The following is a 22,708-nucleotide window of genomic DNA, read 5'->3' as shown; positions in this document are numbered from 1 at the left end:
ATGAAGAGAGAGCTTTTCTAGGGAAGTGTTTTGTGAAAATGTATGCGCCCTTGAATAGACTTCAACGCACTAAAAAACAAAGTGATACATTTCTTGTAACATTTTCTTATATACATAATTATCTTCAACCACTCGATTCAATTGAATCGATTCGCTGATCGAAGTTACCATTAATTAGGTTCCTACATGTTTGGTTTTTAGTACCTATTTATATACAAATGTATTTAACTAAGATAAAGTACTCGGGTTACACAAGTCGGCTCAGTATAAATAGGCTATATGTGGATAAGCGATGGGTGTTATCGGAGCGATCGTAGGCGTAGTTCCGTAGGGCTTTCGACTCTAGTGTTTCGGCTGTCTGTCTGCCGTGCCGCGTGGCGCGGTCGCGGTCGTCGACTCGCTGCACTTGCACCGGGTCCTCGGCGCTCGGCGCTCGGCGGTCGGCCACGCGCTCGGTCAGTGCGCGCCAACACACCGCCGCCGGCACACCGCGGCGCCGCGCTGCGAAACAATACTTTTTTAATACTTGAGTGGTCGGTTTTTGGGTTTGAATTGAGACTTTGGTGTTGTTTGGTTGCACTTGTTGCACGGGCACGCGAGGCAGTGTCGCGGGCGTAGCGCGGAGCCGCACGCGCCGGCATGCCACGCTAGGAGCATGCGGCTGCTGCTGCCGCTGCTCGTGCTGCCGCTCGTGCTCGCGCGCCCTGCAGCAGGTGAGCAATTATCTATCTCTATTCAACTTTACATTCATTCATTCTCTTTTCATCTTTTGTTATTCGGTTGAAGTTAGTCAGTACTATTGTAATACCTCATTAAAGTTATAATAACTCTACAATCAGACTTGTATCTTAGAAGTTGTTTTACATTAACAAAATTAAACACTTAAATTTTTTTTATATATGTTTTTACCATTTTTAATGATTATTTAAAAATATACTATGTTTACAATTTTGGGTTTTTAGAGTAGGTACTTAAATCCCCGTGAATAGAATATTTGAATCTGTTTTAGTACTTACATAAATTTTATCGTGCCCATTTTTTTTTAAAGTTTAAAGTTTTAGGTTCAAGACACATGACACATGAAAAGTGTGCATTTATTTATTTATTTATTTCAAACAAGTTAAACAGCATAACAGTAAAAATACCAAACCACTGCTAACTACACAGAAAATTAAAGAAAATGAATACAATATGTATACAATTCATCACAAATTACAATACCTATTGACATCTAAACATAAGTGAAGATGCATGAAGTCATCATTGCGATTCGGTTCAGTACGAAATATTTTCTACACATAAAAAATATTTCCTATATTTTACTTTACACTTTCAAGTTCAATAAATAAATATATTCTGTATAGTATTTCTTGGAACTGTTTAAACCAAATGATTTTTAATAAGCCTCTAATCAATTTATTAATTAATAGTTCGGATTGTTCAGTATATACTTGAATAACAAATAAAAATCCTTAATGAACCACCTACCCACGAATGAAGTCAGTAGGTGATGGTACATTAATTTTTACGTTAATTTATGAAGATCAATATAAACGAAAACTAAACTATTCAAATGCAATAAAAAAACATGCCCAATCCTTATTCAGCATCGTAAAATTTAAGTGTCGTCGCTTCACTAAACTCCAAGTCGTAATTAGATTCCAAAAAAAGTAAGACAATGTTGCCACTGCAATAAATTGTTTGTAAAATAGTAAATTTCTTTTTATAAATAAACACGCTAAGATAATTTATTTATTGGTAATTTTACTCCTACGTTTTAAAAAGTACTTTTATTTACTTATTTTTACATAGGTAAATACAAGACACGCTAGTAAAAAGTGGCAACATTGTCTTACTTTTTTTGGAATCTAATTATGATTTTCAGTTTAGCGTCCGAATAAAATGTTGCTCTTTTTTGACAGTTGACATTAAAAAACATTAAATATCCGAAAGTATTGAATCAATACGGTGACCACTGGCCGGTTCTTCGTAACTATAATTAATACCTAATTAAATTCGGAAGCATGTGATAATTTTGGCAGTCGCTTGACCGGTGCATACTTTCCGTCTCGACGTAAAATGGACAAGACCGAATTATTTCACTTTTTGAAATTAACTTAGTGAATTCTGATATTTAACGTTATGATGAGTATGTCCCTAAGTCGTGTTGAAACATACGTAGGTATGTATCTTATTCTTGTCCACTAATAAAGTGTTTTTTTTATTAATTCAACCCTAAAGGGATGAAAATTTAATACCTAACGTAAAACGCGCGCGAAATTCGCGCGTCTTACATACATTATTAAAATTTAATACATTATGTAGGGAGGTACACGTACCTACGTTATTATGACATGAAAATGTATCGTAATGCCGAAGGTACAGACACTGTAGGTATATAAGTAAAAATTACGTGAATAATATTGTCAACCTTTCGTAACATTATCATTCAAATTTTTATATTATCTCACATCACTGTAACATATTATAACATTGTAGGTAACATTTTTTTTGGGAACGTTGTTACTGATAGTGCCTGGTCCACGTATACTCGTATATTCAGATTCACACTTGTTTCATTCATTCATTTTCTTAACCTCCCGAGTCCCGTTGTCCTTTTCAAAGTACATATAAAACAAATAATTATAAATCTTATTCATAACATAACCAAACGTATCCTAAACTCCCGAAAAAAAAATCAAGTTCTGACGCAATAAGGTTGAAATTTCGATTTTAATTCTTTGTGTCGGGGTCTTAGGAGGTTAAACTCAACTAGTCATAAAAAATAATAAGTAGGTAATATGTTTTCTAAGAAACTTGGGGCATTGATTATGGCGTAAACTTCCCTATATAATTTTATAATATTATATAATTATACCAGGGGTCGGCAAACCGCAACTCGCGACTCGCATGCATGCTTTGGAGATAAGAATGCGTCTCTAAAAAAACATTTAGAGTTCTTAGACCACTGAAAACGACATGCGGCTCTTTGAGATTCCTAAAACTGGTGATTTCCACAGCTGGCTCTTCTCAAAAGTTTACCGACCACTGGTTTTATTTTAGTTCATATTATTTGGGCGCTTGTTGCATCATATTATGTATGTATTTATAATTAAAACTATAAATAAAACTCAAAGTCGGTGCCAAAGCTCACCTGCCTACGTGAATCTGTAAATGTTGTGCATTGTTGCACACTAGCTGTGGGCGGCCTGTGCCTTTTGCTCTCCCTGCGTCAATGTTAGAAAATCCATCCCATTACCCAAAATAGACAAAGTAGCTGAAGGATAACTTTCTGTAAGTATATTTAACGAATTTCATCAAAATTAGCTCAGTTCTTTGACCGTAAACAGGTAACATACCTACATATTGTCAACATTCGTTACGCTTTATTTTTACCGAAACAGTCGTGTTCACTTCACAGGATGGTCAGCCTAACTAGGCTGACATCCTGTGAAGTGAACTGCCTTATCAAAATTCGTATTTCCGTACGAATCTCATCATATCATATCATATTGATACGGCGTATCATCCCGCGGACGACGTGATTTACAGTCCTTCATCCGTATTCTGTAGGTACATCGTAATAAAATTATACCTATTCGTTACATGTTATCGCTCAAAATCTGAATTATGTAGAGGCAAGGCAAGAATCTATCTTTGAAGCGCCTAGTCCACAGCCACATACATAAGGGCTTGTGCACAAATCACGCGATGTTCGATAGGGGGAGGGGGGTCACGAATAAATCACGATAGATCACGTTGGGGGAGGGGGGGTATAAGGAAACCTCATGTGTATTTTTCTACAATGAACGAAACTAAGAAAAATAAACCTACCACAGGAGTAGATACCTTTTATCGGCTTCGTTAAAAATAAATCTTCACTCTGCACTTCAAAATAGCGAGTCTATTTAGCGAAAAGAGAAAAATGAACAAGATTTTCTATATACAATACTATTTATCTTAAAATTAGGTCGAATGAAAACATTTCATACATTCATACATAGAAATGAAAAGTATAATATGCTAAAAGTTATAATAGAAGGAAAAATAGAGGGAAAACGGGGAAGGGGAAGAAGGAGGATGAACTGGCTCGACAACATCAAAAAATGGACAAACATCAAAGACGCGGCCACGCTAACAAGACTGGCCAAGAATAGAGAAGACATTGCAAAGGTGGCCGCCGACGCCCGCTATGGCATGGCAGCAGAAGAAGAAGAAGAAAACATTTCAAAAAAATACACGTGAGGTTGTGTGGGGAGAGGGGGTATCCAAAAACCTCACCAAATATCAACAAGGGGGAGGGGGGATCAAAAAGTAGCCGAAAACACCTCGCGTGATTTGTGCACAACCCCTAAGTCCCAAACAAATTGTCTCGACTATGTGGTAATCACGTATAATTTGATCAGTACATCCATAACAACTGGGTATGAAGATACTACATTACACTGGTTTGTCTGCGATATATTGTGAATAAGATCCCTGATGCGTCGATGCACTAACTGGGTGACCCACATCGCTAAAACTCCGAGAATAGTACCTTTGCTAATAAACTTTCGCGATATGTCCGTCGCCGCCATCATTTTGAACTAGCGATGATACCTATAAAGATTCAGGATATATGTTAGCGCTAAAATTTCCGGCAGATTCAAATTGATGTTTAGGTATTTATTGGAGTGCATGCTTAAAATTACTCTAAAAATAGTAGGTACTCGTAGATATTTATGAACGTAATGCATATTGGATAGTACCTATCTTCTTTAGTTTTTAACGTTTTAACCCATTTGGTACTTATATGTAGGTCGCAGTAGGTAATTTGTAGCTACTAAGTAGTGAAAAAATATTAGCCACAGTTACTTTCGATTTTCGGTAGTTGTCCAGTTGAAACAATACCTAATAATCTGCAGCAAACATAAATATGCATTTGCTAGGGTTTAACTAGGATTTAAGAGAATGGTGTAGGAGGTATGTAGTTAGGTACAAAGTTACATGAAAACGTATTTTAAATGCAAGTTAAACAAAAGCAAATACCTATCAAGATAAAGCGTTTAAGTACAATATCAGTCTCAAGAATGTTAGTCATGCATTATTTTTTTATGATTAACGTCGATAAAAAAATAGGATCGAACAAATCAGTTTACGTACGTAATTGCAGGAGACTGGTGAAGGTCACTGATGAAGCAGTTACTACATCTCGTTATTAGTGCCTACTGCCTAGGCACAGCGTCTAACGTCTGAATAATTAGGTTGTGGGCAGGCGTCAGTTAAATCTGTATTTTTTTTAAATTAAACGAATCCAGTCCTTAATTTATAATTTTAGGATTTAATGCACATAAATAGTTTTAGTCACTCACTACGTGTGGCATGTTTCAGAGACCTCTTCTGATCAGAGGTCTCCATTTTCAAGTACTGAGAGTTCGGAAAATACGTGAGTTAAACCGTAAAATTTATTGAATGTTAGTGTAGTAATTATTTCAGCCATAAAAGATTTTTTTCCAGGTACCTAATTGAGAATTATATAATTTATTTCCAAAACCTTATAAAGTTTACTATCATCGAGGTAATCCTACCAAATTTCGGCATTCCAATATTATGTGCCGTATGCCAAATGTATTCCCAAAGATGTACACTATAAAAATAATACCTATACATATAAGAAAAACATTGGGTCACATAACATTACCGATTTCATTTCCCAGCGCAACAATCTTAAAAATATTGCGTTGTGACATACGTTGAGATCAATATCAAAGGGAGAACATATAGACCCTGTCAAGCCATTTCCGTCAATAAAAAAGCGGCAAATTTAAAAAATGTTGGCGCGAAAGGTTATCATCCCATAGAAAACTTTAATTTCGCGCCTTAAAGGCGCAGTTTTTCTACTGACAAACTTGTTTGACCGGCTATATTTATAATAACTGCATTTGCCTCTCACCGATAGTAAACAGGCCGAATTTAGTATTGAATGGATATCGTACAATTAGCACGCGCCGAGGACGCGCGCGTGTCAAGTGTCAACAAACCCGCGTAGGCGCAGCTCGATGGGAGTTATCGACTTATCGCTAACGTTACAGATAAATCGCTAATCCAGTTGGAACTCCAATTTAGTGGAATATACTGTCGGTCAGATATTAGTAGCTGCCATCAGTGCCATAGTACGCAGTAACAGGAATAGTTACACACAGCTGCAAAAGCGCATACCCTTTACTCTTTATTATGCAGCTCGCTCGACCAGTAACTTTCAAAGCTGAAATGATTAATTTTGTGTAGTTAAGATCGAGATTTTGCAGATGCCAACTTAGTACATCTCTACCTCTGTACATGTACCTCTGTTTTATTAATTGTACCTACTACTGGCATTAGACGGAGCGTGGTGAGATTATACACTTCGCCATGATAAAAAATTAATGGCATAAGATCAAATAAATAAACAACATACATATTCATGTTTTATGTGAGGTACAACCCGTGTATCAGGAAGCTTACTTAAATCAATCTCGCAAAAATCATGCAAACATCATGCTACATCGCGGGCAAAACTCGTTTCCAATGACTGATGATCCTGTTTACAGGGAGTTAAGTATAAAGTTGCCATCCGAAGTGTAATTTAACCATCCCTAAATCATTACGAGCTACTTCCCGGCCCGCGACAAGTTTTTGCCACAGTCGGCAGTTCTTGTCCCAATTTGCACAAGTCTTTTGAATAATTCTCCCATAAAGCTAGTAAAGGCTCTTGCGAGCTCAGGCGTTTAAGTGAAATTAGCGGCAGTTAGCGCCTACTTGTACGTATTTAATCTCCACTTAACTGAATAACATATTTCTATGTCTGCGAAACATCCGTCGGCCGCGGCTAGACCGCGCTCCCTGATACATAATGTACGCGAGTGCCGTACGGTAAAGCGTCATTAACTTTCATGTCTGGTTAATTTCCGAGTGGTTAAACACCTCGGTAATTGATACGAGTATCTTACTGGGGATATCAGTCAGTGGTTGCAAATAATACTTTCTGTTGCTACCACGGAAGAAAGAATGGTTGCTACCTACAGAAGATACTATTTGCGTACTTGAAGAGATAATTGTCTCTTACTTAGGATAGATACTTGGCATAATTCCGATGTGAGAGAATATTGGAGAAACTCTAATTAGAAAGTAGGCATAGTCAAATTTCCATTAGACAACTCTGATGCCAATAACATCCACGTCGATGGATTTACCTATGTCGTGGCCAGATCATAGAATTTGATCATTTCATGAAAGCCATTTTAGAATTGATTCTCCTTCTTCCAGTGCCATTTCCTACCGGAGGTCGGCTATCATGAGGGCTATACGAACTTTAGACACAGCTGCGCGGAATAATGAGCGTGTGCTCTGTTTGAACCATGTTCGGAGATTTTTGAGCCATGAGTTACGTCTTCGTCCGGATGATCTTTTCCCTTGGATCTTTCCTTGTATAATGAGTTGAAGGAGTTCATACTTCTCGTTTCGCATGATATGATATGATAGAATTGATTACTTCATGATATAGTAAGGTTAGGTTTGACTTTTCATGATGTGACCAACTGATTATTTCATGAAATGATTGCCACATTATGAAATGATCAATTCTAAGATCTGGCCAAAACATCTATGTGGGCCATTTTATTTAATGTTGTCCCCTACACATTTTTTTCAAAATTGGCATTTTTTATGTTATTTCTACTCAGAATCACGAGCTCTTTCTATCCTAATAGGAGAAAAAAAGTGTCCCAAGGTTTTTTCCCATTCCGTTACCATTTTTTCATAGACTTTGTATGGCGGTTTCGGAATGGAAAGATCGAAAAATGTATGGAAATCTTGGGACACTTTTTTTCTCGTATTAGGATCAAAAGAGCTCATGATTCTGAGTAGAAATAACATAAAAAATCCCAATTTTGAAAAAAAAAGTGTAGGGGACACTTTAAATAAAATGGCCCATGTATATTAAAAAAGTGTTTAAAAATTTAATAGGATTGGTACCTAGTAATTTCAGGATAGCATGCATACAATCGGGGATGAAATAAATGGTCGGCCGGAGAAACGTAAGAATGCCGTTACTTCACCGTTGCAGGCATTAGCTCAGTCCCTAACCTTACTCTGGTATCTTCAATTTGAATTCGCTTATAAATAGTACTGCAATGAATATTCGAATTCGATTCGCAAAACAGTCATCCAACGCCAAAAGGTCGTATTTGTATGATATTGTCTAGTGTTGATAGGTTGTTTTGGCGGAGTACAAGCAAATGACCCGGAGTGTTGTTTTGGCCGGCCGGCGTACATTTGCATGTGTAAATAAATATTAAAGACCCGAGTCTGGCTGAGGCGGAGCGGCGCCGTTCGAGAGGAACCACATATCAGACGAGCACCTGCGGGTTGGGGATGGGAAAAGAGATTCTCACCAGGGTATCGATATTATTTGGAAGTTATTTTAACTTCTACAATATGATGCATAAAGGTACGCGCTATTGCATAGGTCCATTTAAACCGTTGCCTTTGTACAGATCTATTGGCAGCTGGCTATACATTTGCCTTCTTTAAAAAAAATCTCCATTATACTTAATTAGGTACCTAGATAGATTGCAAAGAAGAAAATACCCTCTTTGAAAATTTGACAACCAATAGTAAATCTTAGAGCGACGGTCAAATCTAGAAGATTTGAAAATGTCTTAAATAATATTTACATAAATGTTTTAAAATTTATTTCACATTAAACACTCACACCCAAAACAGTGGTTTCTACTTGTTAAGATAGATTTTGTGACAGTTAAAAAAATGTTGATAAACAATATTGTGACATGTTTTGGAGCGCTTCAATGTATACAAAACATGCCTAAAGAATCGAAATAATAATCATAAATTATCCTCGCAATCACATTTTTCAGTGCCGACGTAAACATGTCATTTAGTTTTCGATTGAAATTCCGGGCGCACGCGCCGGCTTGAGAAAGGGGCATGTTATAAATGTTGGTGCGTAAATACTTTACTGTACAGTGCTTTAGATCCCGTTTTTGTGCGCACTTTCCATTTGTGTCCGTAGATTATATATTATTATTTATATGAATATTTAACATAGGTACCTAATATAATTTTTTAATTTTAACACAAAATAATTTCAACCGAATTTCCCGCATCTTCACAACAATTAATTTTAAAAATAAGTTGTATGTTATGAAAATAGCTTGTCCTTTATAATTTAGTTCAAACAGCTTAGGTACCCATATAAGATGTTTATATGTAGTATGGACTTGAATTGTTTTCGATTGAATTGACCTGGAAACTGAAAATCTCGCAAATCTCTTAATATGCACCTGCTAATATAAATGATAAAAAACTAAGTAGCATCACTCATTTTGTAATGAAATTTTTAGGTATGAATAGCATATTTTATTCATATAGACTAACGCGTAACCGGTAACCTAAATTTCCTCATTAAATAGCTCATTTAAGGACTTTTCACATCCTTTATATTTCAAACAACCTTCAACCAACCTTTAAACTTTCAAGCAACCTTTTGCAGATTTCCATAATATATTTGGTGGTGACTGTAAAGTCAGTACACTATAGTGTACACTGTAACGGGTCTGGATCCCACCATGCCGTCTGCATGCGAATGATCTCGCCCGCTGAAGTATGCGCCTGCGTGCCAGCATCTGCATTCATCGACGCAGATTTATGCGGAGCGGGAGCCACATACAAATGCCGCGAATATTGACATGAGAACATTAAGGATCAGAGAAATTAAATAATTAGAAGGAAAGAGTATTTTGTTATTTACTGAAGTTTAAGATGATTGAACATCATATACATAGAACAACATTCAATTAATAAAAAAAAAACACTTTACCAAATATTCTAAATTAATAAAGAGATTAACATTTTTTATGTACATTTTCTTTCAACAAATTTGTTAGAATGTGTCACCTCCACTAAACACATTAATGTAAGTTTTTATAACAGCTTTCATATCATAATAATAATAATAATTGGCTTTGTATTGTTGTCTAAATCTATAGAATGTTTTTGCAGCTGTTGGTACTCCTTACAAGGTAAAATAAATAAATAAATAAATAAATAATATGCCTCTATAAATAAAGTAGAGATACAGTAGTGTAGAATAGTTATTAGTACTTATACGTTGAATGATATGTCATCAGTTGCATGTCATGGACTGCTCCTAAGTTATAATTGTCCATCAATTTGGTGGCCGAGTGGCGGTCGTGATGGTCGTAGTAGCGGCATTGGTTATGTTATGGGTTGTGGCTCTTTTGACAACAGACTAAAATGTGTAAGTGTAAATGTACTTACTTTTCTATTAAGATAGTATAATATATAGAAGGTACCTATTATCACACATATGCCACCATCGTTTTTAAGGATCTATGAACATATTCATCGATGTCGATAAAGTTTGCATTTCGCGTCACTAGAGTGAATGCACGCGCTCGGTGCAGTGCGCGGTGCATCGCGCGCTCACTATTGTGTCAATGTCAATACTCCGCAGTTTATGTAGTCGCCTCGAGTTCGCAAAAAGCTCAGAGTATCTACTTTCACGCAGGTAAGTGTACCATTATGTAGACATTATTAAAAAGAAACTTCTCTTCATATTTTATCATTATTGTTGAAAATTTTAATACTGTATTATAGGTACAGTCAACTGTAAAAATATGGGTGCACAAATCATTTCAAAAATATGTCCCATAGCTCTTATATCAGCGAATTAAGAACTATGGGACATATTTTTGAATAATTTGGCTACACCCATATTTTTACAGTTGATATATACTCTAACCTGCATATCAAATTAATTTTTTAGTCTAAGTAATTTCAAGTCAGTAGGTCAGTACCGATAACTAGCGTTCATATTTCATTTACAGAGATTTAGTTTACATCATGTTAATATAATTATTACTTATTGCAAATTCTGACTAGGTACGAGTGTTTATTTGTGCGACACAGTTTTATGTTTTTACTTTTTGGTTTTCGTCTGCGGCAGTACTTGCGTGTGATTTAAACATTAAATGATTTAAATCTAATGCTATTAGGCACGGCCCATTTCTTTCGAAAAAAAAACAGGTTCAGTACACCTGCTGAAACTACTAGGTGTCTTTTCCAAACGCGATGGTTTAAACCAGTCCGATAACGTAGGATAAAATTGCACCTATGCGTGTCTTTCTAAAGTAGGTACGTACCTACTTAAAACTTCTTTGGCGGCAATTCGATAATCTTCTATCTTCTTTGCCTAAATATCATGAATTTAAAGTGTATAAGTACCTTATTATATCTTACGCATTAAAAACTTGCTAGACAATGCTCATTGTATTATGCAAAGCGCCGGCTCCAGACATCACCTGCTTAAATCCGTCCTTTGCCGAAATTAGGTCGGCTGAAGGCTGCCAGAGTTGCCAGACAATCACAATTTTAAATTAGAACCCTTAACTTTACATACCGACATTACATACGAGTATACACGGTAAAGATACCCTGACTCGAGCCTTTTAATATCAGTAGGTAAGATTAGATTGTGTTGTTAGTATTAATATCTCACAGAATATATAAATGCATTTTTTGTGAATATTGGTATTCCGCAAAGTAGGTAATGCTTTATTGTAGTAATTTTGGATAAATAATAGTTAATCTTAAATGACTCTACAAGACCAACAACAGATTAGGTACCTAGGAGATGCACCCATACAACCAGTAAAGGTCATGATCACCTCGGTCATGACAGGAGAGCTACGATAAAGACTCGTTGTGACCAGGCTGTAAGAACCTCAAAGATACTAACAAGATTTATTAAGGATAAGAAAATTGAATGGAAAATAGCTAGACTCATGTACAAAATGGTCATCTCACCTGCCATGACGTACGGGTTAAATGTAACCGCCCTGACCAAAGTTAACAGAGCCCGCCTTAGGCGATACGAACGTCACATTCTTAAGGAAATGCTGCTAGTAGCCAGGGATACCCCGAGGCAAAAAGTTAATGAAATCCTGGAAGGGAAAACAATTACAAAAATTATTAAAGCCCGCCGGCTCTCATACTACGGGCACATACTTAGACGAAAAAATCTCTCACCTACTCCACGCAGCTCTGGAATATAAAGAGAAAAAGAGGAAGGAGGGACGCTCGATATATACGTGGGAGGACTCACTTAACCACGACATTCGACACTATACTAACCGACCCCGATCCTATTGGGAGCACATATCGGAAAACAGAAGCAGCCTAAAGAAACAAGCGGAAAAAATATACAAACAACCGGAAACGGACACGGAATCAGAGCCAGAGGAAACCGAAAGCGGTGGCGGCACTAACGGTATTAGGATATCTAATACGGAGCCCCAAGTGACCTAGCAAGCTTTGATCAGATCAGATACTACGTAATAAAGAAAAGATGAAGAAGGGGGGGGGGGGGGGGTTAGTATATATAAACAAAAAAAAAGCAGTCATATTTCCTCACAACCAAGTATTTATTACACACCAAGTATAGTATCTATCTACCCCATGCTGACTTCACGATGCCTTGTATTCGGGTCGGCTAAAAATTTCCCGTCTCTCCTAGTATCCTGACTGCAACGTGCAAACTCTATACTCCAGTCCTATCTACTGGGTGCTCCGGTGTCTCGGGCAGGCTGCGGGCGCCTACGGAAGGGTGGCAGGGGTTGCTGCGTAATAAGCTGGTTTGCGCGCGTATTTTGTTTGATTTCGTGTTTGAGGCAGCCGGTGTGAGGTGACACTGACACCTCCACTGACTCGATGCCGCTTAGGTTGAATCAGCAGAGTCATGCGAGCTTACAGGGCTATTTGCCTCAACTTCGCCTACCCCCTGTAGTCTCCTCTTCCTAGTCCTTGCTGCAGGATCTGCTGGCTGAAGTTACCCCTAGTATCAGGATCTGTTAATCTTAAATGACTCTACACATCGCTCTACGTATTGAGTTTCATTATTTGAAACAAAATTTATTGTACCTTACTATCTTGATGTTAAATAAAAAGCAAGAAATGCGTAAAATGATCATCAGATATTTATAATTAAAATTAAGCAGCGTAGTTTAGAGTCCGTGGATATAAATATTTTCATAGTAAATTGTGATCAAATTGCAACTTCTGTAATTTTGGATTGTATTATAATTTGGATTTAGTCTGTATATTTTATAGCCTTCACTTCCTATACTGATGGGCATCAAAATATTGACCAAGCATAAAAAATACTGAGCTTTTAAACTAAAAAATTATAATCTTCAGGTGTTCGCTTATTTTTTGTTTCGCTTTACTGACTAAAATAAACTTGAAATAATATTAGGAGCTTCATCAATTCAAGAAAATTATCAAATCATCTTATCCTGTTGTTTGTTGTCTTACCAACCAAGCCATATTCTTGGAAACTGGCGGATACATTTATCCATCTCACGGGCTCCGCCAGAAACAATTTGTTTATTTAATAATATTTTGTTTTAATCAGTCAAAGCTTGAAAGTGGTGGAAGTAATTACGCGGATAATTGGCCTGAATAGTACCTATTAGGTAGGTATTTTGGGATCATTCGGTGCCGATGCCGGCAAGTATTCGCGTGCGGTGTTTTCGATAAACAAATTACGCAAAGTAGATCCGTTTCCGAAATTACGAAAATATTTATGATCGTATTTGTTTGATTGGATGAGCTTACATATATTAAGTGACTTTGGTCTAATTACTATAGTTAGGTTTGGTTACAGGAAATCAATAAAAATATTTCTGTAGAGACTCAAAAAGTTAGGTACTTATAAGTTTGATGCCATGGTTGGTTGCGTTGAAGGAAACGGGAAGAGAGGAAGAAGACTAATGAACAGGAGGCCAAATCAAACTTACATTTAGACATCAAATTATATCTAAATAATGTAATTTAATTATCTTTGGCCAGTGCGTTTCACTTGCGCCGAAACATGTATCTACGGATAAGTTACGAGCGAAATGTACGCGCGAATGATAACTAAATTAAATCATTTAGATATCTAAATGTACCTTCGTATTGGCCTCCCTAGAGGATCTAAGATGTGTCTTATTTTCCAACCACAGGCTGCCACTGTAACGTTAACATTTAGCAGCCAAAATGATTCGGAGATATACTAAGCGGCTTTAAAAGTCACAATTCTCAGCTTTAAGTAACCTTCTTCGAATTTACTTCTTATTGCAATCAACTATAATCATTGAATGAAAGATTAAAGTCTTTAAAATGAAGAGTGATTTATAATGAACCATAAATTAATCGAACAAGAACCCCGATTGCGCAGGCATTAACATCACAAATTTAATTTAAAGCGGCGTAACGTTATCTCCATTAGATAATTTAAATATAAATCGTGTAATAGCCTCTAAAAAGTGGCGCCAAATCTGTCCGGACGCAGGCGAGATATCCGTTAAAGATCGGGTGCTTCATAAAGAAGGCCGTAATCCTGCGCCACAAGAGCCGCAATCGTCTAGCAAGTGTAAAATGTGCTACATTTAAAAGGTTACGAGTAATTGAAAGCGCAGGAGTGGGATCAACGGCCGCGAATCGCTCCACTGTTAAAATAATATAAAATTTTACACGTATTTTTATCACAGGCCGGTAATACCAGAAAAATAACATCATCATTTAGAATTTTAATACCCTGTCTGTCTGCATCGGCTATATCTCATGCTCTATCCGGCTGCGTAATTTAACGGTGGTTAGGCAGGAACACGTTTTTTGTTTTACTTTAACACCCATAAAGATTTAGCATTCATAGATAAGGTTTTAAGCGATAACTCTGGTGCAAAATTTCGTTTTAAGGCTTTTTTTAGAGGCTTTATTTCGCTAAGCACGTTCCTGCTGCGTAGGGATTGCAATCTATATTTTTATTGTAAATTAATAATTACACTTAATTTGTTAATTAATGATCTCAGTTTTCGATTTGATAGTCAGAAGTTCAGTTGCAAATAGGTACTCTAGCTTCGTTAAATAATAAAAATATACTTAGACACACTTCCGCCAACTCATTATCGTTTACACTCGTCGAAATTTAAAAGGCAATTGACGCCACGCCTGACCATGTTGGGTGGTGGCCGGGCCGGTCCGTGCGTCACTGGCGAAGAATAGTGCTCTGTCTGCCGGTTGTCTAGCGCGAACGCGAACATGACTCAAGCTGAGGCTAGGGTTGATGATGCCTTTCGAAAAAGTTAGGTTACCTTCGCCGTTATTTTTTTCAAAATGTGTGAATATTAATGAAATGTAACCCTTGCGATGGTTTTATTCCACGGGAGTTTTTTGTTTATCCAGAGCACTCTCTGGATAAGTAACTAAGCACAAAAGTTTTTTCCCTGTCTATAAATTTGTGTTCTTTAGGTCTTGTGATCTTCAGATTACTTACACAGTACCTGGGTGAATTTTAATGACTGAGATGTCTATCGATTCCTAGTTGAAACTGTTAAGGATCATGATACTTACTCGATTTTATTTTAAATATTCTGCTTAATTTTGTGTTTTTTACGATCTTTTACTTTTCCGTGTTAGATTTTCAAATTTAACTTTATTGACTCACACTCGTAGCTGTAACTTTGTTGTATGGACCTGTTTGAGTAGCAGCAGGGGTGCGAAACTCCTCCTTTCGGGCAAACTCGTCTCCATTCGGCTCAGCATTGCTCCGAGCAATTATTAGAGTTGACACAACTTGACGTCCCTTTGCGTGCACGACCACAGATAAGATAAAGACCTGAATTTTGACAACCCTAAATAGCCGAAAGGGATATAGTGCCATATATTAGAAAGGGGTAGCATGATTCGACCCTGAACCGCTGTCAAACTTCGGTTCTGTAGGAAGTTTCCTTTCTGTACGGCAGTAGGTACTATTATTTACTCTGTGGTAGCAGCAACCCTGCGCTCGCGTACTCCAGGAGCTGTTACGCGCTGTTGTTCTTCAATCTTCGCCACGCATTGTTTAATGTTTTTGTTTAGTCTGCAACGTGGAAGCGAATGAGATTTTTATTGATATTCGATTTCTTCAATAAAGTTGTGGGGCACTTCAGAGTTTAGACGGAGAACCTGTTTTATGTTTTGGTGATTTGTTGTGTATTTTACTAATTGAAGAGCTGTTACGATGTAGCACTCAACTAGGTAATTTAGTTATCTTTTTGTAATAATAACATCAGTGTGGTTTCAGATATTTAACATCATTTCATTTTGTATTTTTATATTTAATTACAATCATGGCCGACACAAGTGTACCTATTACAAAGTATTCTGACCCTGACTAGGTAAGTATAAAGCACCTGTCTAAGTCTGAATTCACAGACAACTCCCACTCCGTTCAATCAATGCAATCCAATCGCTCGACAGATCTCTGACAAGTGCAATTTTTTTTATGTTAATGGCCTCTCTGGTTTGGTAACGTTTGTAAAGTACATATTCTATTTTGTCCATAGCCGGGATCTGCTGGTCGGGAATGGAGCGCGACGGGCGTTGCAGCTCGGTGGCGGCGCTTCGCGTGGGCCGTGCCGAGTGCTGCGCGGGCGGCGCGCGCGCCCCCGCCGCCTGGAGTCCGCGCGACCTGGACAGCGGCGAAATATTCTTCTACAAGGCGCTGTCAGGCGGCGTGCCCTGCACCGCCTGCGCCGGTGAGTAAATACACTCAGTAGGAAGGTTCGGTGGAGCGCTGGTGTCCTAGTGGTATGAGCGTTGCAGCTCGGTGGCGACGCTGCGCGTGGGCCGCGCCGAGTGCTGCGCGGGCGGCGCGCGCGCCCCCGCCGCCTGGAGTCCGCGCGACCTGGGGCCGATTGCATAACAAACTACAACTACTTAATATTACAAGCGGAACTCCTTATTTATAAGTGAAATTAGAAAAGGAGTTCCGCTTGTAATATTAGTTGTAGTTTGTTATGCAATCGGCCCCTGGAGGCCTGGACAGCGGCGAGATATTCTTCTACAAGGCGATGTCGGGCGGCGTGCCCTGCACCGCCTGCGCCGGTGAGCAAATACGCTCAGTAGACAGTAGGTTGGTTCGGTGGCGAGTGCTTCAATAACCACCACCAGCAGCACCAATCTCACATTAGATTGAACCGTTTCCCCTGATCCGCCGCTCTATTTAACCGCTCACACGTCGTAACTTGCCAAAACAAATGCAATTTTGATCCATCAAAATTAAAATTCACAATCAAATAAACTGGGAGACCATTTCATAGACCTAAATTAGGCCTAGGGGTCTAATTTAGGTCTGGTCGCGTAAGTTCCCGTATTTTCGGCACACTAGCATTGAGCCTAAGTCCTACTTAACATGTAATCATTTAAAAAATAGTTCTCATTTTTTTTCGTTGTTTAGACAAAAACAGTATTTTGGTGCCCTGTTAACAAAAAGTGAACTAGCATACCCGCTGCAGTATTTACTTATGAAGTCGCAGGCAAAACCGCTAATTTACGGTACCTATATATGTATAAGAAAGCAGTAAAGTGATTACCTCATATTTCATTAAATATATTACTGGCAACTAGGATTAACGGTGCTTAACTATAAATAAATATGGAACAGATTACAAAGTTCCACTTTGTAAATAGATCTACTCTCTGCAGAGTTATAAATGGCTGAGTTCTAGAGTGTCCCGAGTATGTCAGGTTAAAGATAACACTGCACCAGATACAGAAGCAATACTCGTGCTTCATTCATTGATAAAATTAACAAACAGGCATTGTGTTATCAAGGAATTAGGACTTAGGGAGCGTCGACTTATAAGCAAACAGTGTAAACTGAAACTGTTTGTTTTTATGCTACTTATTGCAAGTTTCCAGTCAATTTTTCATAACAATTAAGTAAATGGAAAATTTCTTCCATAACATAATAAACAGGGTCAATATAATATCTTATAAAGTGCTAATAGTTAAACAGTTGAAGAGTCTGTCATCAGGCCGTATCTCATGAACCGTGATAGCTAGGCTGTTGAAATTTTCGCAGATGATGAATTTCTGTTGCCGCTATAACAACAAATACTAAACACAGAATATAAATAAATATTCAAGTGGGACTGCCACATAACAAACGTGATTTTTTTGCCGTTTTTTGCGTAATGGCACGGAACCCTTCGTGCGCGAGTCCGACTCGCACTTGGCCGGTAAAGCGAATTGCGCATGATTTTCGAAACCCCTGTAACCAAAACTGCCATTGTCAGAGTGACACGTTAGTTTCGTGAGTGAATGAATGATCTATGTTATGAAATCTTATCAAAAGTTCCTATACCTATTTATATATTTCCGAAAGTAAATTAACGTAAAGTAAATTATTGCTTACTTTTTGTGGCGCTGTAACCTTCTGTGGGTTTTGGAATTTTAGGTATACATTATTAACGTTATTGAAAAAACAAAAATAATAATAGATACATAGATTAATATTTTACAAATAGGTACGCATTCATAATATATAAGGTACTTTTTATGAAATCTAGACCAGGATTCATCACATTTTATTTATTGACAGAATCATGCGCAGGCGTGTCGTGCGGAGCGGGACGTCGCTGCGTGGTGCGCGGCGGGCGTGCGCGCTGCGTGTGCGCCGCGGCCTGCCGCCGCGCTGGCGCGGTCTGCGGGAGCGACGGCAAGACGTACCGCTCGCTGTGCCGGCTGAGGCGAAGAGCCTGCCGCCGCCCGGCCAAGCATCTGTCGCTTGACTACCCGGGACCTTGTCGAGGTGAGTCCTAAATTAAGTCCCCAGCGGAAGCGATGACAAGAAGTAAATACCGTTCGCTGTGTGTATGCTGAGGCGTAGAGCGTGCCGCCGTTCAGCCAAGCATCTGTCGCTTGACTACTCGGGGTTAATCACAAGGTGATTCTTAGCAGCGACGGTAAAAAGTACCTATCGTTGCCGCTAGGCTCAGCTTCTCTCACTAGATAATCCTTAGCCTGTGTAGGTGAATCTTAAATACACTAAAAGTGACAGTAGTGAAGAAAAGTATGTATTAGATATCTGAGATTAGTCTCAGATCAGATTTCTGGCAACAATAACACTGACTAGTTAGTTTGGTTTTCAAAACCAACATATGACAAACATTAATTTAACAAATTCTTATTAGGTAGAACTCCGAGCGTCACGCAAAATGAGCCAGTATTGAAAACTAGTTAATACTTCACAATGGGTTTATTTTTTAAATTAGATTATATTGATCTTGACGGAAAACTATCGCTTGATATTATGTATACCCGATGCATAGCCAGGGCTAACAAGGATGAATTGCGAACTTCCTCATAGCTGTTTTATAAACCGACATAGCGCGACAACTGTCACCACGCGTCGTCATAATCGCGATAATGTTGCACCGAGTGCTGAAATATCCGTACTAACATAGGCATAAACGAGGAACTACGACTTACCTGTCTCTGCGTGCTAGTCATAAATCTGTTCAGCTGTGAAGTACTCGTATGACACTGCTGATGCGATAATAGTACCTACGAAGAAGAGTCGGCTAAGATCATTTTATTAACGTAAAATTTCTTTGAAAGTATGAAGTTTAAATAATGACACTTCCTCACTTTGTTCTGTGCAAAGTTAGCTTAGACAGACTCTATAACCCTATTTATTTTGGTTTTCACATTATTCACCTGAATCTTACCAAACTGGCTGTATTTTTTTGTCAAAAGTTCAAACGTATGTTGTTGTTTACGAAGGCAATGGATAGTTAGTTGATTTTTTTAACACTGTAGACCAGCGGTCGGCAACCTTTTAGCAGTCAAGGGCCACATAATAGTTAACGAAGTGGACGCGGGCCGCACTTTGTTAATATTTATGACTTTATCAGACATTGTCATTTGTCAATATTACATACAAAATAGCCAGGGAGGCTCGCGGGCCGCACGTGAGAGGTTCGCGGGCCGCACGTGGCAGGTTCGCGGGCCGCTGGTTGCCGACCGCTGCTGTAGACCGACACAGACGGATTGTATCCCAGTTGTACGGCAACAGGCCGCGTAGCCAAGATGCCGATCGCTTACGCTCCGTAGCGATCGAAACGCAACTGTCACTGTCGCACTAATATGGAAGAGTGATAGAGAGACATAATGATTTTCGTTGTCGAAGCGATAGCGATTGTAACCTTGGCTAGGCCGGCAGGCGCGCATAAAGGATGACTCACGTTACACCGGGCCGTGTCCGGGCCGGCGCTTCCGGCGCTTATCCTATGACATGACAGGTGATCACGTGATGCTTCCCATAGAAAACGATGCGCCGGAAGCTCCGGCCCGGACACGGCCTGGTCTAACGTGAGACATCCTTAACACAGTTTCAATGCTTAGGAGTCACCTACACCTGCGAGGCCGTCTGTCATTTCAAACTTTAAGTTAATTACTAAGTATTAACCTTAACTGCCTGGTAGGTCAGATGGAAGGTTAAAAATGTTGACATAAAGGCGTAAACTTAATATAAATTGTTATTACTTGAGTGTGTTCACGCTCGCAATAATTATCAAAGGTCGGTTTGCACATTCGTCAACTTCACACTTGCGACGTGCAACGAATGAGCTGTACGTACGGCGACATCTCCCGTGTAATTAATATTGATCACGTGTTTACGTTCATCGTTTAAATTTTATAAAATTAATATGCCTCGCTGTATAATCGTGTCAGTCATGTAAAGAACAAAGGTTAGCGAATAAAAGGTACCATTATTCTTATATACTTTTCAAGCGAGTTAAAAATTAAATGTATTTGTTTGACTAAGTATTCAGTTAACATTTTTTTTAATTACGTTATATTTATATTGTTTATTTGTACAGTGTAGACAAAACAATAGTTTATTTTACTATAGGCAACACAGGATTCGTCAGATGGTAACAAACTAAGTACTGTTCAGATCGATCATCCATACCTATTACTGTTCAGGAGGATGAATGAAAACATATTTTCATATCCTTAAAATTAGGTATTTACGTTTTATACCTATATATAATGCTGAAATATAATTTCTGCTCAAACCACCTCAAGCCACTTTCATCGCACTAACGTCTGCATGTTTATAAATAAATTTCCATGACATTTCGTCAGCACAAATGAACAGTGCACGTAAAATGAAGTCGCCAGTGAATAGCAGAGCAGATTGCATTCTGGCGCAGTATTTGCATCGCCTTGGCGTGCAGGCGACAGTACAATTAGTAACTCAAATATTAAATACTGAGAAATATTCGGTATAGTCGCGGACGGTCTAGAACGCAAAATGACTAGTGGAATATTTTGCCTATATCCCTTTTAGTCTACATCGCGAACGGTCTAGAACGCAAAATGACCACTTTTTTATATCACTAGGTTAGGTTCGTTAGTTGTCTTCAAATGGCCGCCGGCCAAACAGCACAGAATAGGAGCCCCGCGACAGCGGGGCTCCGTCGACATCGCTAACGTAAAGATAAAACGAGTAGGCATTTTGCGTTCTGGACCGTTCGCGATGTAGACTAAAAGTGATATAGGCAAAATATTACACTAGTCATTTTGCGTTCTAGACCATCCGCGAATAACCCAATTATTCAACTTATTGAGGTATTTCATATCATAACCATGGGTAAGTAATCGAAGGTCCTCCTCATCTTAGCGCTTTTCAGCTGCATTGACAAGGAGGTCGGGCCTTTATTGAATAAAGAATAAACTCGAAGTGCGTCGCTAGCATTGGTTTTTATGAAAGCGACTAAGTACCATCTGATTTTCAAAACCAGAGGGCAAACTAATCCTTATTGAGATCTGGTAGATAGCCGTTGGCAAGTACCCTTTTTTCCTTCATCAAAAAGCAATTGGATATCAAATGACATTTCTTACTAAGTTCCAAGGAATTCATTCTTACTATCTAAGGTACTCGAAGATGACTCTCGTAATAGGTTCTTTGAGTCAAACGCTCGTTCGCTGTCGCAAACCGATGGGAACAGCGGTATGCAACCTTGTTGCATTGCATTACTTGCAGTTGAATACGTCGAGCTAATATTCCTGTACGGGTTTGTCTAGTCACGAATATGATAGATTGCAATTTTAATTAAGCTGAGCGACATGTTAGCTGGCCAGTGGAGTTTAATCATAGATAACTTTAAATGGCTCTTCGGCATCTTATTGAGATAGAGAGACATGAATATTTTATTTGGACACCAAATATAAATATTTTGAATTGGACTGTACCTAATACCTACCTACCTAAATATATATATCATACCTAGTACCTAAATAATCTAAGGTAATTTCAGGTTACAGTTACAGTAGCGGAAAAAAAATCTATCATATTGTGATTTTTCTGTAAAATATATCAAAATAGATGAAACCAGGGACTGAATTTGTTGATAACTAATCAAAAAAGGTTGTATTGATTTATTCTAGGCCCAATATATGCTAACAGGCCGGTACATATTTCAAAAATCTATTTGAATTCGTATTTCTGGAACATGACGTCCGTCACTTGTAGTATATACCTAAGTCGATAAAAAACAGAATATCGTGTTAATTCGTAACAATATTTGTAAGAATTATCAGTTCCGTCATGGGGAGACCTCGTGGAAATAAAAACTTATCAGTAGCTATAAAAGAAGCAATTGTAATGGGGTACAAAAATGGCTTAACGCAATCGACGCTGGTTAAGCAATTTCAACTTCATCAGTCGACTATATCGAAGGTTTTAAAACGCGAAAAGTTTCACGGATGTGTAAAAAAGCCCAACAAACCTGGTCGCCCCCGCTGCACATCACATTTGGTTGACCGCAACATT

At 38.3% G+C, this 22,708-nt stretch overlaps 1 protein-coding gene across 1 annotated transcript in view; it reads left to right on the top strand.

Annotated features, from left to right (window-relative positions):
* The first annotated feature begins 284 nt into the window (after window positions 1-284).
* Window positions 285-22,708, top strand: part of LOC134798172 (follistatin) — a 34,686-nt gene continuing 12,262 nt past the window's right edge. The window contains exons 1-3 of the mRNA XM_063770517.1: window positions 285-713; window positions 16,428-16,619; window positions 18,467-18,676. Coding sequence (XP_063626587.1) covers window positions 656-713; window positions 16,428-16,619; window positions 18,467-18,676 — 460 coding nt within the window. The 5' untranslated portion in view covers window positions 285-655. The remainder of the gene's footprint in view (window positions 714-16,427; window positions 16,620-18,466; window positions 18,677-22,708) is intronic.

This window comes from Cydia splendana, chromosome 16 (assembly GCF_910591565.1).
Source record: "Cydia splendana chromosome 16, ilCydSple1.2, whole genome shotgun sequence".
NCBI classification, from domain to species: Eukaryota; Metazoa; Arthropoda; class Insecta; order Lepidoptera; family Tortricidae; genus Cydia; species Cydia splendana.
This window is presented reverse-complemented; position numbering and strand designations above follow the sequence as displayed.